Here is a 16,274-nt window from a genome sequence, read left to right on the forward strand (position 1 = left end):
AAACAAGGAGGTGGTTTTAATGTTATGGCTGATCAGTGTATATTCTGTTGCTGTAGGGCCCTTAGCAGCCTCCCAGACTGCTTTTCTTCCTCTTTCCATCAATTTGGGATGACCAAGTTCTTGCCATATTTTATCACCTTGTTGATGTCTTTACTGTGTTCTGTGGTAAAGGTAATGCCTTGGAAATGCCTTTTTGTACCCTCTAGTACTTTGTAAGCTCTTTGGGGACTGTGGTTTTTGCTTTGAGATGCAAGTAAGTAAATGATGAGGAAACAGCTAAACTTTATGGGGGTTAATCAGAGTCATTAATTTATGGCAGGTGTCATTGACTACTATTTAACAAGAGTTTGAATGTGATTGGTTAATTCTAAACATAGCCACATCCATTATAAAATGGTTTATTTTATTTTAGTTTTTTTTTTTTTACCGTCTAAAATCAGGGGTGGGGAACCTCCGGCCCGCGGGCTGCATACGGCCCCCCGCTCGATCAAATGTGGCCCGCCATATATTTCCTAGATTTTACTGTCTGGACTTTATGCAATTAATGCAATTTCGAGTTTTACTCGCTGGCTTTAGATGAGACGTCACATTGAAATTATGATAAGGTAAGTCTGAGATCAAATATAAACACTACATACCATCAGCATGTATTTATAAAGCCTATATTATTTGCCTGTATGTTGCATCATTGTAGTCTGTGGCCAGGGACCAGACATGTAATTATTAATCTGGCCCTCAGTGGGTAAAAGGTTCCCCAACCCTGATCTAAATTATTTGGCTTATCAATTAAATTGCACAGATTATCACTTACATTAAAGGTGGAAATGAGTTACTGGTCTGATCTTTTAACATCACACAAACCTGGCATATTAACAGGAATGTGTGGACTTTGTATACCCACTGTATACGATACAGCAGTGGCTCAGATCCAGCAGTGTGTTCCAGATGGTCTGGTATCGATGCATCCCTGACGGCTGCATTGAGCATTGAGTCTAGTACAACTAAAGCGGTTTCTGTCATGTGCTAACAGAGGTGCAGGGCGAACACAGTGTTTGAGATCCTAAAGCTAGATTGTCCTCACCCAACAATGACTCTCTGATGAACTACGCGGTCTCGAGTGAGCACGGACAAAAAAAAAGTCTGCATTTCAACAGGTGAGCATTGAGAGCTCGACACTCGAGCTCCCTTCTCTCTAGATCCTTCAGTGAAGGAAGCAAAAAGAAAGGGGCAGGGAGTGAGAAAAACTGCTTTCATAAAAATTCTTCACGGGTCTTCACTTCAGATGATGGCTGGCCCCCCTGAGCTCTTTGTGCTCCCCCCACCTACCCAATCTCTGGCGACACAAAGCACCTGTTTATCCCTTGAACGCGGTAACCAGCAAGTGAACCCCATTCAATATTTATCCCAGGCTTTCACAGATCACTGCCAAGCAAGGCAAACCTCTTAATTAAACTGGAGCTTACTTCAAAGAGCCCATTGAAGATGTCAGTCAGGGCTGGAAGGGGCTACACACGGTGTCAGGTAAGAAATCTAAACCCGAAAAAAAAAACTCCACCATCATCCACTTATCAAGAGTAGACGTCTCCTGTTCTGTCACAATCTCAAGCAAAGTGTTACATAAATCAGTGTTTCCTATTGTGCTTATTGTATGAAATATGTTCTTCTATCACAGGCAACACACAATCACTGACTTTTCTCCTCCACGGATCATTCAACCACATATTTGATTTGGCACAGCTTCTACACCTGATGCCCTTTCTGACACAACCCTCCAATCTATTTGGCTTGGGTCAGCATTAAAGTTGAACTGACGTGTTGCCCCGATGGCTAGGTTCATGTAATGCCATGCACCTACAGTATTTGTGATCCCAGCCCAGGATTAGAAAATCAGACACGCCAAACAAGCTCACACCATCATCCTAGCACTATTACATGTTTATACCCTTATCAGTCTCAACTCCAAGTAAGAAATTATTAATGGGTTAAAGTCACAATCTTTCATCGTTTCTATAATTTTATATACCACTTGATTAAAAACATAAATACACCAGCTCATGAAAAAAAACTACTTGATACCAGTGACTTTGATACTGACCAGTAGGGTTGGGCGGTATTGCCGATTTTCATACTGTCATACCACCTTCCGAAAATACCGCAGTATACGGTATTAGCGGGGGAGGGGGGCGATTCTATTGAACGGCTCTTTCAAATGAACCGAGTCGCATCTCTGGGAGCCGTTATATACATGTTTTCATTTTTGCGCCGTTTTAATCGGCTGTAATACACCCATTCTGCTTAACATCAGTACAGGGAATTAATCAGTCATAATAAAAGCTGTTTATTGTCGGAATTCAAATCCGAAATACTTTTAGTATCGCGAAGAGTGAGTGCGACACACACACGCACAGATAATATTAAATTGTGGGCTTGTCAGTGAATGTAACCGTATTCGGTACACAGATGTTATATTGACATGCCAGCGCGTTGTGCCGCCCCATCCCATGGTTTTGAATGGCAAGATGCTAACTGTTAGCTTAGCAAGCAAAACCCGATGGAATCGCTATCTAAGTAGTGCGTTCGAATAACCTGCCTTATAATAAGTCATTGACTTATTAGAATCCTCTCTACTGAGGCAGCTGCCTATGTAGGCAGTAAGACAGCAAGGCAGCTCACTAGGTGTTTGAACACACCCTATGTAGAGCGCTCCTTAGCTTTTGTGTTATCACCTCAAACAGTGAGCACCTCCACAACCAATCAGTGAGCTCCAACCGCCTACAACTCCCACCCCTCCCTTACTGTGGATGCGCCAAGGTCTTAAAGTCTCCGTTTTCAAGGTAAACCTGAAGCAGAAATTTGGCGCTTCACATTTTTACAATACCGTCACCATTTTAAAATACCGTCAATATTTTTAAATACCGCTGTATACCGTAATACCGTAATACCGCCCAACCCTACTGACCAGCTTTGGGTATGAAACTTTAATGCATAACAGTCTCTAAAGTACAACTAGAATGACAGCAAAACATCCAGTGAGCAGCAGTTTTGTGAGGAGAAATGATTCATAAGAAGGATCAGAAAAGAAATGCCAGTACGGTAGGCTACTGTAAGTGAAGCAACCACTACTGAAAAGTTAATTGATCAAAAAAGCATCTCAGGGGGTCAGTGGTCGATTATGATGTCAAACTCTCAAGTTCAAATTCAGCTGTGCCATCAACCGTCTGGGCACCAACAGAGACACAGCACAGGCATGTGTGTCTGTAGGGAGGAGATACAACAGTCAAAGCTGGGTTCCTAACCACAGCAGCAACTTCCATCTCTGGTGGTTGGGTAAGACGTCAGCAAGGGAGCAGCTGGGTATGGATGGCAACGTGTAGCTCTTTGGTGAAACAAAGCGATCTGTAGCTGCACGCATGACATCCACAGACCTCGATCTCAGAAAGTCATGTCGAACCCTGAGGGAGGTGGGCTAAAACACCAGAACATCACTATAATTTTCTAGAAGTTACTTTAATGACTACGTATCATCCAATGTGTTCACAAACTAAAAAAAAAGGAAAATGAAAAGCCAGTAAGTCACTATAAAGGAGTTGCTGGATGACCTGAAAGCAGGAGGAACAACAGTTACACAGGAAACAATAAGCAAAAAGCACACTGATCATCTCCATTACTACACCCAAAAACTACCACCAGCAATGAAGCATGCACATCACAACACAGTCATATTACCAATGATTATCATTTTCATTAGCTGAATGTACAACTACTGAGTCTGAAATGCAAACTTTTTAATTCTAAAATACCCAAGATTCTGTACAGCAGCAGTTCTCAAGCTGTTTAGAGCAAGTACCACCCCAACCAAATCCCCTCAAGTCATTCTGGAACACACATAGCACTGGGTTACACGGTCAGGCATCTTCTTCCTAATGTAAATTACATCTATTTTAAATAGAGGAAGCTTCACTGTGTTCTTTGTACTGCAGTCAGAAAACAAAGGTGTAAAGAATTAATCTGCCGAGACCTGGGTTCAGAATTTAAAAGCTTACATCATACATAAGGCTCTACTGCCACCCAGTGGTGAAATGTAAACCGATAAAAAGCCTAAAATGTGTATTCGGAATATAAAGTTAAGGCTAATTAGTTTAGTATCATGATATATTGAAAGACAATTTGCAATCATAGTGAAGTAAACAATTATTTTTCTTCCCAGTTTATTAATAGCCAATTTCCCACCTGCTCACCTGCTGAATTAGCACAAGAATGTGTTTACTGTGCAAATGTGATACCACATGGAGTCCAGCTTTAAGGTTTCTGGAGTTTTAGGTTTCTGGAACTCTGTATTAATTACGGTTTCAGCCAGTAATTCAATCGACAATTAATGGCAAATTGAAAAAGAAACAACCATGCAAAGTAGGGATGTCCCGATCCGATCTCAAAGATCGGAATCGGATCCGATCTCAAAGATCGGAATCGGGGCCGATCAAGGCATTTTTAACTGATCGGACATCGGCTTTACTAATGCCGATCATAACCCGATCTTTTGTTTTACGTCAGCATGTCCGCTGTGTGGAAATACTTTAAATTGGAAAGTGAAACGAGTCCAACAGCGGTGTAATGTCTGTAATGTGAGCATTTCACGAGGCGGTAGGAGCAGAGCTGCGTTCATTACTGTAGAATTTTACTATGTATATGGTGTGCGAGTCGAGGATCACTCCGGTTTACAAAACAATAACTTTTAATCCCAGTATGAAAACTTCAGGACCATAACATACAGCTTTTACGAGTTTACGTGTTACAAGACTGAACGACATCTCAGTATCGAGCACTCTGATTGGCTTAGTTATGTAACCGAGCGTCGTAGTGATGCACTCGCTTAATAAGGAAATAAATACACGATATATTCACTAATTGTCGGGAGCAAAACACTTTATTATCTTCTTCTGTTACTGTACTGAATAGCAGACAGCCAGAGCCAAGCACGCTATCCCATGCACTATGGAAGCCCCAAAGGGTCAAAACACACTCACTTCAAAGTCCATCAAACCATTGTCACAATACAAGCACTTTAAGAACTGGCTTTCCTTCATAACAAAAGAGTGAATTTCCATTTTATTTTTGGTATTCAGGTTTTACTGTAATGCTGTTAAGTAACTTATTTGTTTTTTTATATTAAAGTTAAGCTGCTACACCACTTGTGAGTGGAGATTTTTGTTCATTTTTAGTGTATCACTGCATTAAACAGAATTATGTTCTTTGAATACAAAGTTCAAAGTGAAACTGTAATTATCTCACTTCATTTTTCCTACAATGCTGCACTAGGTTTGTTTACTTTTATTTTGTAAAAGAACATTAAGCAATAGCTTGGATGCAGGCAATTTTTTTCCTACAGCACTGCAGAGCTATTCAGTTGTTAAACATGTACATTGGATTCATTTGAATAACTGTAATGTACTTGAAGTGTGCACTGTGTGAACAGTATTATCTAGTTCTTATCTAGACAATATCTAGAAAATACAAGTATCGGTTTGAGAATCGGTATCGGATCGGGATCAAAATTAAAGATCGGGATCGGGAACAAAAAAATGTGATCGGGACATCCCTAATGCAAAGTCATATACTCACACAGCATTCGGCTGGTGACGGCAGGCTTCCCTCAGCGTTGGCATGGCTGTTTAGCTCAACAGTCCAGTTCTGAGCTCCTGACACGGACCTCTCCGGGTCTTCATCATCGATGAACACCACACCTTTCTCCAGACAGCGACGCTTTCTGCTCTGTTCAGCAACAAGAACAAAAAAAAATGAAGTGCCCGAGCTTTGCAGCATTAACAGCTTATCTACAAGATTTAAAAATACACCAAAATAGTTAACCACCAAACAGGACTTGAATTTGTGAGTTGTCCCAATTTTCATTAACCTAATCAGGGTTGCAGTGGGTCCAACAGCAGGAAACATTGTGCACCCTGCACAAGGCTGCAATCCACCCAGTTATGAATACATATATTAATATATATAAGTGAAAAGTTGATAATCATGTAACAGTAATATTCTACATAAAATTAGCCTACTTACATCCTATGGGCAGTAATTTGTGCATAGAGTAAAACTTTTAAGGGGTTAAATAATATCACATCCAGACCCATTTGCCACTGAAATTTGAACATACAAGGATACAGCCTGAGTTTCAAAAATATGTACAGCCCAAATCCAAAGAGGCTTAGACAGTACAATGCCAGATAAAAACAAAATACAGTGATATACAAACTGTTTTCACAGATATGTAATCAAAAACAGAATAATGGGTTTAATGTTTCACCTTATGATTGTTTGTTTATTTGGATTTTTTTTTTTTTAATGCATGTTCTCCCCTTTTTCTCCCCCTTTAGCGTGTCCAATTGCCCAATTTGCATCACGCATTCTCTCTGCCTCTGCCGATCCCTGCCCTGACCGAGGACATCAAAGCTAACCCACATCCCCTCCGACACGTGAGCAGCAAGCCGTATGCATCTTACCACCCACACATTGCTGAGTGTTGCGCCACCTAGCGTTGCGTGCGGAGAGACACACCCTAAGAGCACTCCTTTCTCATCTCCGTGTAGGCGCCTTTAATCAGCCAGCAGAGGTCGTAACCGCACCATTCTGACAGAGAGAGACCCACTTCCGACCTTAGTCCCGCCCATCTGAACAACAGGCCAATCGTTGTTCATATAGCCGCTCGGCCTCAGTCGGTAAGGCAGAGCTGGATTCGATACGACGTACTCGAGATCCAGCTCAGGTTGCAGCGTGTGTTCTTACCGCTGTGCCACCTGAGTGGCGTTTATTTGGATTTTAACATCATGTTTTACACCTTCGGTTACATCCATGACGTAAACGGTAGTTACTCGTTACACAAGATTCATCAGCATCAGCACAGTCACGGACAATTTTACATCCTCAAATCACCACACTTGCATGTCTTTGGACTGTGGGAGAAAACCGAAGCTCCCGGAGGAAACCCACGCAGACACGGGGAGAACATGAAAACTTCACGCAGAAAGGAAACAGATTGCTCCACCTAGAAATTGAACCCAGGACCTTCTTGCTGTGAGGCGACAGTGCTACCCACTTAGCCACCGTGCCGCGATGCTAAGTGGAAATACGTGCTAGGATGTGACAGATCCACATTACAAGATAAAGAAAAGGAGCATCTTGTTACCAACATGTTAGAAGCTATGGCATGGGACAAATGCACCTGTAAAGGTATCACTACTGCACCTGCACCTGGGAATCCAACCCAGGACCTTCTTGCTGTAAGGTGACAGTGGGAACATCATAAATAAGAATAAAATAAGAATAAAAAGATAAAGCACCAGTAGTAACCTACCACCTGTCCCAACTTTTTTGGAAGCCACAGACATCTTGACTTTGTACCGTTTTTGGAATTAGGTTTGGATTTTAAGCTATAGTTATACTAGAAATAAAAGTCTGAGAAATAAGAGTTACCATGAAATCCTCAGCAGGTGCCCGAATACGTTTCCTGTCAGGCTTAAAGTCGTCATCACTTTGCTCTTCCTTTGTATTACTGGAGGCCTGAAGTTTTTCAGAAAGTTTGGACGCTAAAGTGGATCTAACAGGCGGAGGGTTTGTTTTTTCTAGTGAAAGAAAAACGAATTATTTTCAGTCTTATATTTTTAACTGCACACTATGGCATCACAATAAAAGTGACATGGTCATTTATTGCTGAATTTTGAGAGATCACTAACCTCCTGGAGGTGACACATCTTTAGTAGCAGGTCCATCATTAGTAAGATCAATCACAGCAGATGTGGATGCTATACTCTTAGAGGAAGTTGGTGGGCAGGTGGTTTGGCTATGGCACACACACTGACATGGAGTGGTAACGTTTGACTTTTTGCTGTCACATGAGGATTTATCTCCATCCTGGTCAGATTTACCTTAGATAAACATAACATTATTATCAAACATAGGTAAAAAAAAAAAAATGGTAAAAGTAAAAAATATATAAAACATATAAATAAAATGTAATGTTCAGTGGAGTAAACCTCAGGAAAATAAAAACAGGGTGCTGGGGTGGCGTAGCAGTCTAATGCGCTAGACCTTTACTGCTGAGATCCTGAGTTCCAAGCTCCAGTGTTAGCTGTGCTATCAACCTGGCTGGGCATCCGATAATCAAATTTGGCTGTGTCTGAAAGAGGCAGGTCGTCGAGAGTTCCTAGCTGCTGCAAATACCACCTCACAGAAAATCATACTCCGCAATACGGCTCTCTGTGGCAAAATGCGCACGTCACTGAGGCCACGTGACAGTCTGCAGCTCTCCTCTGTCAGGTCAGAGCAGGTGCAAGCAGCAGAGAAATTACAATCAGGGAACTGGACAGAACTAGATTGGGAGTTATCAATCATTGACATGGAAGGTCCTTAAATTTCTCCTCTGGAAAAACATCAAGTAAATATTAACAGCTAGATTAGAAAAAAGATTCAAAACTTGAACACAAGTTGTACCAAATAGAGCTGGCTTCAAACAAATAATAAAAACAAATCTATCAGTCTGTATATACAGTGTATCACAAAAGTGAGTATACCCCTCACATTTCTGCAGATATTTAAGTATATCTTTTCATGGGACAACACTGACAAAATGACACTTTGACACAATGAAAAGTAGTCTGTGTGCAGCTTATATAAGAGTGTAAATTTATTCTTCCCTCAAAATAACTCAATATACAGCCATTAATGTCTAAACCACCGGCAACAAAAGTGAGTACACCCCTTAGTGAAAGTTCCTGAAGTGTCAATATTTTGTGTGGCCACCATTATTTCCCAGAACTGCCTTAACTCTCCTGGGCATGGAGTTTACCAGAGCTTCACAGGTTGCCACTGGAATGCTTTTCCACTCCTCCATGACGACATCACGGAGCTGGCGGACATTCGAGACTTTGCGCTCCTCCACCTTCCGCTTGAGGATGCCCCAAAGATGTTCTATTGGGTTTAGGTCTGGAGACATGCTTGGCCAGTCCATCACCTTTACCCTCAGCCTCTTCAATAAAGCAGTGGTCGTCTTAGAGGTGTGTTTGGGGTCATTATCATGCTGGAACACTGCCCTGCGACCCAGTTTCCGGAGGGAGGGGATCATGCTCTGCTTCAGTATTTCACAGTACATATTGGAGTTCATGTGTCCCTCAATGAAATGTAACTCCCCAACACCTGCTGCACTCATGCAGCCCCAGACCATGGCATTCCCACCACCATGCTTGACTGTAGGCATGACACACTTATCTTTGTACTCCTCACCTGATTGCCACCACACATGCTTGAGACCATCTGAACCAAACAAATTAATCTTGGTCTCATCAGACCATAGGACATGGTTCCAGTAATCCATGTCCTTTGTTGACATGTCTTCAGCAAACTGTTTGCGGGCTTTCTTGTGTAGAGACTTCAGAAGAGGCTTCCTTCTGGGGTGACAGCCATGCAGACCAATTTGATGTAGTGTGCGGCGTATGGTCTGAGCACTGACAGGCTGACCCCCCACCTTTTCAATCTCTGCAGCAATGCTGACAGCACTCCTGCGCCTATCTTTCAAAGACAGCAGTTGGATGTGACGCTGAGCACGTGCACTCAGATTCTTTGGACGACCAATGCGAGGTCTGTTCTGAGTGGACCCTGCTCTTTTAAAACGCTGGATGATCTTGGCCACTGTGCTGCAGCTCAGTTTCAGGGTGTTGGCAATCTTCTTGTAGCCTTGGCCATCTTCATGTAGCGCAACAATTCGTCTTTTAAGATCCTCAGAGAGTTCTTTGCCATGAGGTGCCATGTTGGAACTTTCAGTGACCAGTATGAGAGAGTGTGAGAGCTGTACTACTAAATTAAACACAACTGCTCCCTATGCACACCTGAGACCTAGTATCACTAACAAATCACATGACATTTTGGAGGGAAAATGGCAAGCAGTGCTCAATTTGGACATTTCGGGGTGTAGTCTCTTAGGGGTGTACTCACTTTTGTTGCCGGTGGTTTAGACATTAATGGCTGTGTATTGAGTTATTTTGAGGGAAGAATAAATTTACACTGTTATATAAGCTGCACACAGACTACTTTTCATTGTGTCAAAGTGTCATTTTGTCAGTGTTGTCCCATGAAAAGATATACTTAAATATCTGCAGAAATGTGAGGGGTGTACTCACTTTTGTGATACACTGTATATTAATCAGAAAAATGGTCAACCAAACAGTTATATTGTTCCAAGAAAGTTTGTGAGGTCATTTTAGTAAATGTTTTACATCTTTAAGCATTGAGCAGAGATTTTAACGTCATGTTTTACACTTTTGGTTACATTCATGACAGGAACGGTAGTTACTCATTACACAAGGTTCATCAGTTCACAAATTTTAAACACAGTCATGGACAATTTTGTATCGCCAATACACCACACTGCATGTCTTTGGACTGGAGCTCCAGGATGAAACCCACGCAGACACGGGGAGAACATCCAAACTTCACACAGAAAGAACCTGGACCACCCTATCCGGGGATCGAACCCAGGACCTTCTTGCTGTGAGGTGACAGTGCTACCCACTAAGCCCCCATGCCACCCCGAACAGAGATGCATACACCAAAGAATACACTAATATACCTTTGACAATGACAAACTGGCTATATTATGGCAAGGATGACAACTGTGCAACAAGCATTTACACAACTGACATTTTTTTCTAAATTTGAATCATGGAGTGTCACTGTCATCACTCTCCTAATCATGGTTCTACTGGGTCACCACCAACGTCCGCAATGCACACATCTATTTCATTTAAAAGATAACCCAGAAGCATGGCCGCTCAGGTGGAGCAGCGGTAGAGTACGCTAGCGCACCGGAGTTGGGTTTTCGAATACATCGTATCGAATCTCAGCTCTGCCTTTCCGACTGGGCTGGGCGGCTGCATGAACAACGATTGGTTGTTGTTTAGGGTTAGAGGGTAAGAAAGTCGGATCATAGGTCCTCATAACTGGTGCGACTGCGGCCCCTGCTGGCTGACTGATGGCACCTGCACAGGGCTGAGGAATAATGCTGATGGGGGGTGTGAACTCGACTCGTGCAGGTGAAAAATGCAGTCCGTACTGACTGTACGTGCCGGAGGGGGCGTATGTCAGTTGAGAGGGTCCTCAGTCAGCGGTGAAGGGTCGAATCAGTATAGAGGACGCAATCAGGGTAATTGGACAAGACTAGATTGGGGGGGGGGGATAACCCAGAAGCCATGTGATCGATTGGCACTCTATTTAGAGTATTACTGCCATGCGGCCATGTTTCCCAATGAAAGAAGGTTTGTCTAACAAGTTCAATAACTGTAGCTGATATTACCTCCTGTTTACAAAGTTCTTTTGTGGTACAAACGCCGACATAATTAAAAACATACCATACTGTGCCTGCTGCCATGCTAAAGCTGAGCACAGCAGAGCCAGGCTCTTCCCACTACCAGTTGGGCTTTCCAGTAAGCAGTGCTGCCCATGATTCAGGCCACGAACAATCTGTGGCAGAACAACAGAACAATAAGATATTTAAGGGTTTTTAAGAATTATTAAGTATAGAAATGAAGCTAAATGAGGTTTTTCCTGCATTTGGATGTAATATGTAAATGTCGGCACTGTTTGCTTGTAAACTTACAGAGTTCATCATGGCAAGTTGAGAGGGATAGGCCTTGCAGGGGAAGTTTATCTTCACTCCTCCTATGGTATACTCCACTGTATCCATGTTTTCTTCTGTTGGAGCTACTGTGGGACACTGAAAAAAAGAGAATAACATTTACAAATGCTAAGCCATCGCATTCAGTTAACATGAACATTAACTGTTAAAAACTTTTACAGGAGGCGCAGCAATAAAACACACGCTGGAACCAGAGCTGGGATCTCGAATACATCGTATCTAATCTCGGCTCTGCCTGCCGGCTGAGGCTGAGCGGCCAGATGAACAACGATTGGCCTGTTGTTCAGATTTGGGCGGGACTAAGTCGGATAGGGTCTGTCTCATGACTGGTGCAATTACGACCTCTGCTGCTGATTGATGGCGCTTGCACAGAGATGAGAGAAGAGTGCTCTCAGGGTGTGTCTCTCTGTACACAGCGCTGAGCTGCACTGCACTCGTCAAAGAGTAGGTGATAAGATGCATACGGCATGCTGCCCACGTGTCGGAGGGGGCGTGGGTTAGCTTTGTTCTCCTCAATCAGAGTGGGGGTCGGCATTGGTGGAGAGAAAGCATGACGTAATCGGGCAATTGGACGCGCTAAAGGGGAGAAAAAGGGGAATAAAATGCATAAAGAAAATAAAAATAAAAGTTGTAGCCTAGTGGTTAAGTTCCTGGACTAATAATAAAAAAGGTCGCTGGTTCAAGCCCCACCACTGCCAGGTTACTAGGGCCCTTGAGCAAAACCCATAACCCTCAAATGTGAGTTGCTTTGGATACAGCATCTGCTAAATGCTTAAGTTTCCACAGCTACACTAAGCACTGAAACTGAACAGTAGAATTTAAGACAAACACTGACTGGTATAATGAATCATAATGTCTGCTGTGACATGCAGATTGTAGGAGCAAAGTCTGAAGTGAACAGCATGTTCTTGTTCAACAGGAGTGAAAGCTGAAGTTCTCGTTTTCTGTTAGAGCCCACCAGCCTCAGTGTCTGAGTATGTACGTTCCAGAATGTATTTCAGCTTTGTACGATGGTAATGTATAAGTTCAAGCAAGCTTAAATGAGTCTGGCCGTTCTCCACTGACCTATTTTATTAGCAAGGCATTTGTTGCTCACAAAATCATCGCTCAGGCCATTATAGTCCTCAGACCACAGAACATGTTTCATCTCAGATGAGCTCGAGTCTATTACCAATTTACACCGATCAGCCATAACATTAAACCCCCTCCTTGTTTCTACACTCACTGTCCATTTTATCAGCTCCACTTACCATATAGAAGCACTTTGTAGTTCTACAATTACTGACTGTAGTCCATCTGTTTCCCTGCATGCTTTGTTAGCCCCCTTTCATGCTGTTCTTCAATGGTCAGGACTCTCCTAGAATCACTACAGAGCAGGTATTATTTAGGTGGTGGATCATTCTCAGCACTGCAGCGACACTGACATGGTGGTGGTGTGTTAGTGTGTGTTGTGCTGGTATGAGTGGATAAGACACAGCAGCGCTGATGGAGTTTTAAAACACCTCAATGTTGCTGCTAGACTGAAAATAGTCCACCAACCAAAAATATCCAGCCAACAGAGCCCTGTCGGCTGCGTCCTGTGATCCACTGATGAAGGTCTAGAAGATGACCAACTCAAACAGCAGCAATAGATGAGCGATCATCTCTGACTTTACATCTACAAGGTGAACCAACTAGGTAGGAGTGTCTAATAGAGTGGACACGGTATTTAAAAACTCCAGCAGCACTGCTGTGTCTGATCCACTCATACCAAAACAATTGTCCCTTCAGTGCTGAGAATGATCCACCACCCAAATAATACCTGCTCTGTGGTGATCTTGCGTGGTTCCTGACCATTGAAGAACAGGGTGAAAGCAGGCTAAAAAAGTATGCAGAGAAATAGATGGACTACAGTCAGTAATTGTAGAACTACAAAGTGCTTCTATATGGTAAGTGGAGCTGATAAAATGGACAGTGAGTGTAGAAACAATGTTTTTTTTTACTGTTAAATACCACTAATAGACTTTGCTTTCTATTTTTATTTGTATTTTACCTACTGTCCCAACTTTTTCACACACAGTAGTTCAGATATAAGTGAGTAATGTCAGTTTCTGTGGGATTTTAGCTGATTCCTGTGGAAGAGGAACAAATCTGGGTTATGTATCAGGACAAGATCAGATTTGAGCCACTTTATTATCAATTTTCGTGGTAAACAGAGTGAAACGTTTGCTCCGTTCACATCCCATTAAAGTTTAATATTTAACAACAATTCCGTCTCAGTCGGACACAATACTTACTCAGTCTATAGTTACAAAGGCAAATGAAAATGTCAGCAAACTACAATTACAATTTTGTCAAATACATGTTTAATACGTATTTTAACACCCGGCTGTTAAAGCTCCTACAGCTGCTAACGACTTTAGCACCAAAGGTAAATTCATAACATTCACATACTGCCTGTATTAGGTAAATGCTAGTTACTAGCTAACTAGTGTCAGCAAGCTAGCTAAATTAAAAAGTAATTACAATATCATATAACAGAAATGGTTTTCCACTCTCAACCCACAGTTAATAAATATTATAGCAAAAATATTCATTTACCTCCAGAAAAATAGAAACAATTAAGTAAGCTGTGACCGCTTACTTATTTCAGCCTGAACACAAAAACGAAACAACAACAAATTCCCGCCAGTCAACTAAAATGAACTGCAGCCCAATGGCAAAAGATTGAATGTATAGATCATATCCACCCACAAACTTCAGTCAAGTATGACTTGTTCATCAGCGAAAATATGTGAACTTAACAACTAAAACTCATTTTCTGTCTTTCTGTCATTGTTTTCAAAATAAAAGTTACCCATGTGTCTAAAACTACACGGTATCTCTATCATGTGCACTACAGTATATGTATTTTTTATTTATATATTTATTAGGATTTTAACGTCATGTTTTACACACTTAACACATTCATGACAGAAACGGTAGTCACTCGTTACACAAGATTCATCAGTTTACTGTTGAATGTTTAATGTCAAGTTTTATGTCAAACACAGTCATGGACAATTTTGTGTCTCCAATTCACCTCACTTGCATGTCTTTGGACTGTGGGAGGAAACCGGAGCTCCCAGAGAAAACCCACGCAGACACGGAGAGAACATGCAAACTGCACACAGAAAAGACTCAGACCGCCCCACCTGGGGATCAAACCCAGGAACTTCTTGCTGTGACGGTGCTACTCATTGAGCCACCGTGTCGCCTCACTACAACATATAAGATCACTAGATATGCTTTAGATATTTCATATAAATTGTATGCCACAAATTGTAGGCCACAACGCAAACTATTTAAATGCTATGATGACGGTATACAGTGTATGTCCAAAAGTATCCAGACTCCTAACTGAGAGGTTGTTAATCGTTAGGATTGGTATGGTGTATGTGGCTAGCAGTATGTGAACACCTCGTCTAATTACTCAGTACAGGAGTAAAATAGTTATAGCAACAAAGGGAAAGAACTCATTATTAAAACCCATGGTCAGACTCCAGATATTTATATTTAAAACTCCTTCTTCTCATTGAATTACAGGTGTTTCAGTCTAGCCCATTGCTAAGAGGTATATAAAACACAGCGGAGTCAGAAATTATTTGTGCACTTTAATGGGTTTTTGATTGTATATAATTGTCATTTTTACCCATCACTCTACACTTTATTACCCATGATGACAAAGAAAAAACTGGTTATTACTGTATATGGTTATTTAATTGGATGCCCTTGTGGCAGTGTTGCCAACTTAGCGACTTTGTCGCTATATTTAGCGACTTTTCAGACCCCTCTAGCGACTTTTTTTCAAAAAAGCGACTAGCGACAAAATCTAGCGACTTTTTCTGGTGTTATTGACTTTTGGAGACTCGAACGTGAAAACACACATTGTTCTGCAGTTACTGTCCTCAAACACGGGCGGTCAGTATCACAGTCACTGATTGATTGTTTCAACCAAAATGAGCGGATTTTGTTGGAAATTGGCAGGGAAAAACACACTTTGGCAGGTGGACAAAATTTGGGCTGGTTTGTAATTATTTTGGCAGCTTAAAATATAAATAAAAAAAGCTATTGCTAAAGCAGGTGGAATATAAATAGGTCTCCCTTCTCCCTACCTTCTCCCACCACATCCAACCCGTTGTCAAAAGTTTGATTGACAGGTTATTCTTTCCAGTCCAAGACACTGTTGCCACGCCCATCAATACAGTGATTCATATGTTAGACAAGTGATTTGAGTTGAATATAAAGGTAAGCAAGTCTCATATGTACGAGAGGTTGAACTTTCATTGCTTGCAAGTTTATTTTTATTTACATGCAAAGGGTTGTGTGTCCTAACAAATAATGCATTTTACAAACTTGGTAGGCTACTTTAAAGACATGCAAGCAAAAAAAATTTGTCCTTTATAATGTATAATTACTGATCTGTACATTTTAAGGTATTAATTTGTAGGTCATGATGGTTTAACTGGTTTATTATTTGTGAAATGCTAAACACCATCTGCTTATCCTGTGTTTTGGGCGTTTTTTCATGCATTTTGGCTGAAAATTACTGTCGCAATCTGGCAAC

At 41.6% G+C, this 16,274-nt stretch overlaps 1 protein-coding gene across 1 annotated transcript in view; it reads right to left on the minus strand.

The window, feature by feature from the left end:
- The window catches only part of brip1 (BRCA1 interacting helicase 1), a 60,183-nt gene extending 45,888 nt beyond the window's left edge, over positions 1-14,295 (minus strand). Inside the window, exons 1-6 of the mRNA XM_063016328.1 lie at positions 14,270-14,295; positions 11,651-11,767; positions 11,403-11,514; positions 7,737-7,928; positions 7,477-7,625; positions 5,620-5,769 (exon numbers count right to left, since the gene is read on the minus strand). Of these exons, the coding sequence (XP_062872398.1) occupies positions 5,620-5,769; positions 7,477-7,625; positions 7,737-7,928; positions 11,403-11,514; positions 11,651-11,737 (690 nt within the window). The 5' untranslated portion in view covers positions 11,738-11,767; positions 14,270-14,295. The remainder of the gene's footprint in view (positions 1-5,619; positions 5,770-7,476; positions 7,626-7,736; positions 7,929-11,402; positions 11,515-11,650; positions 11,768-14,269) is intronic.
- Positions 14,296-16,274: the final 1,979 nt, after the last annotated feature.

The sequence above is a fragment of the Trichomycterus rosablanca genome, chromosome 20, assembly GCF_030014385.1.
Source record: "Trichomycterus rosablanca isolate fTriRos1 chromosome 20, fTriRos1.hap1, whole genome shotgun sequence".
In the NCBI taxonomy this organism is placed as follows: Eukaryota; Metazoa; Chordata; class Actinopteri; order Siluriformes; family Trichomycteridae; genus Trichomycterus; species Trichomycterus rosablanca.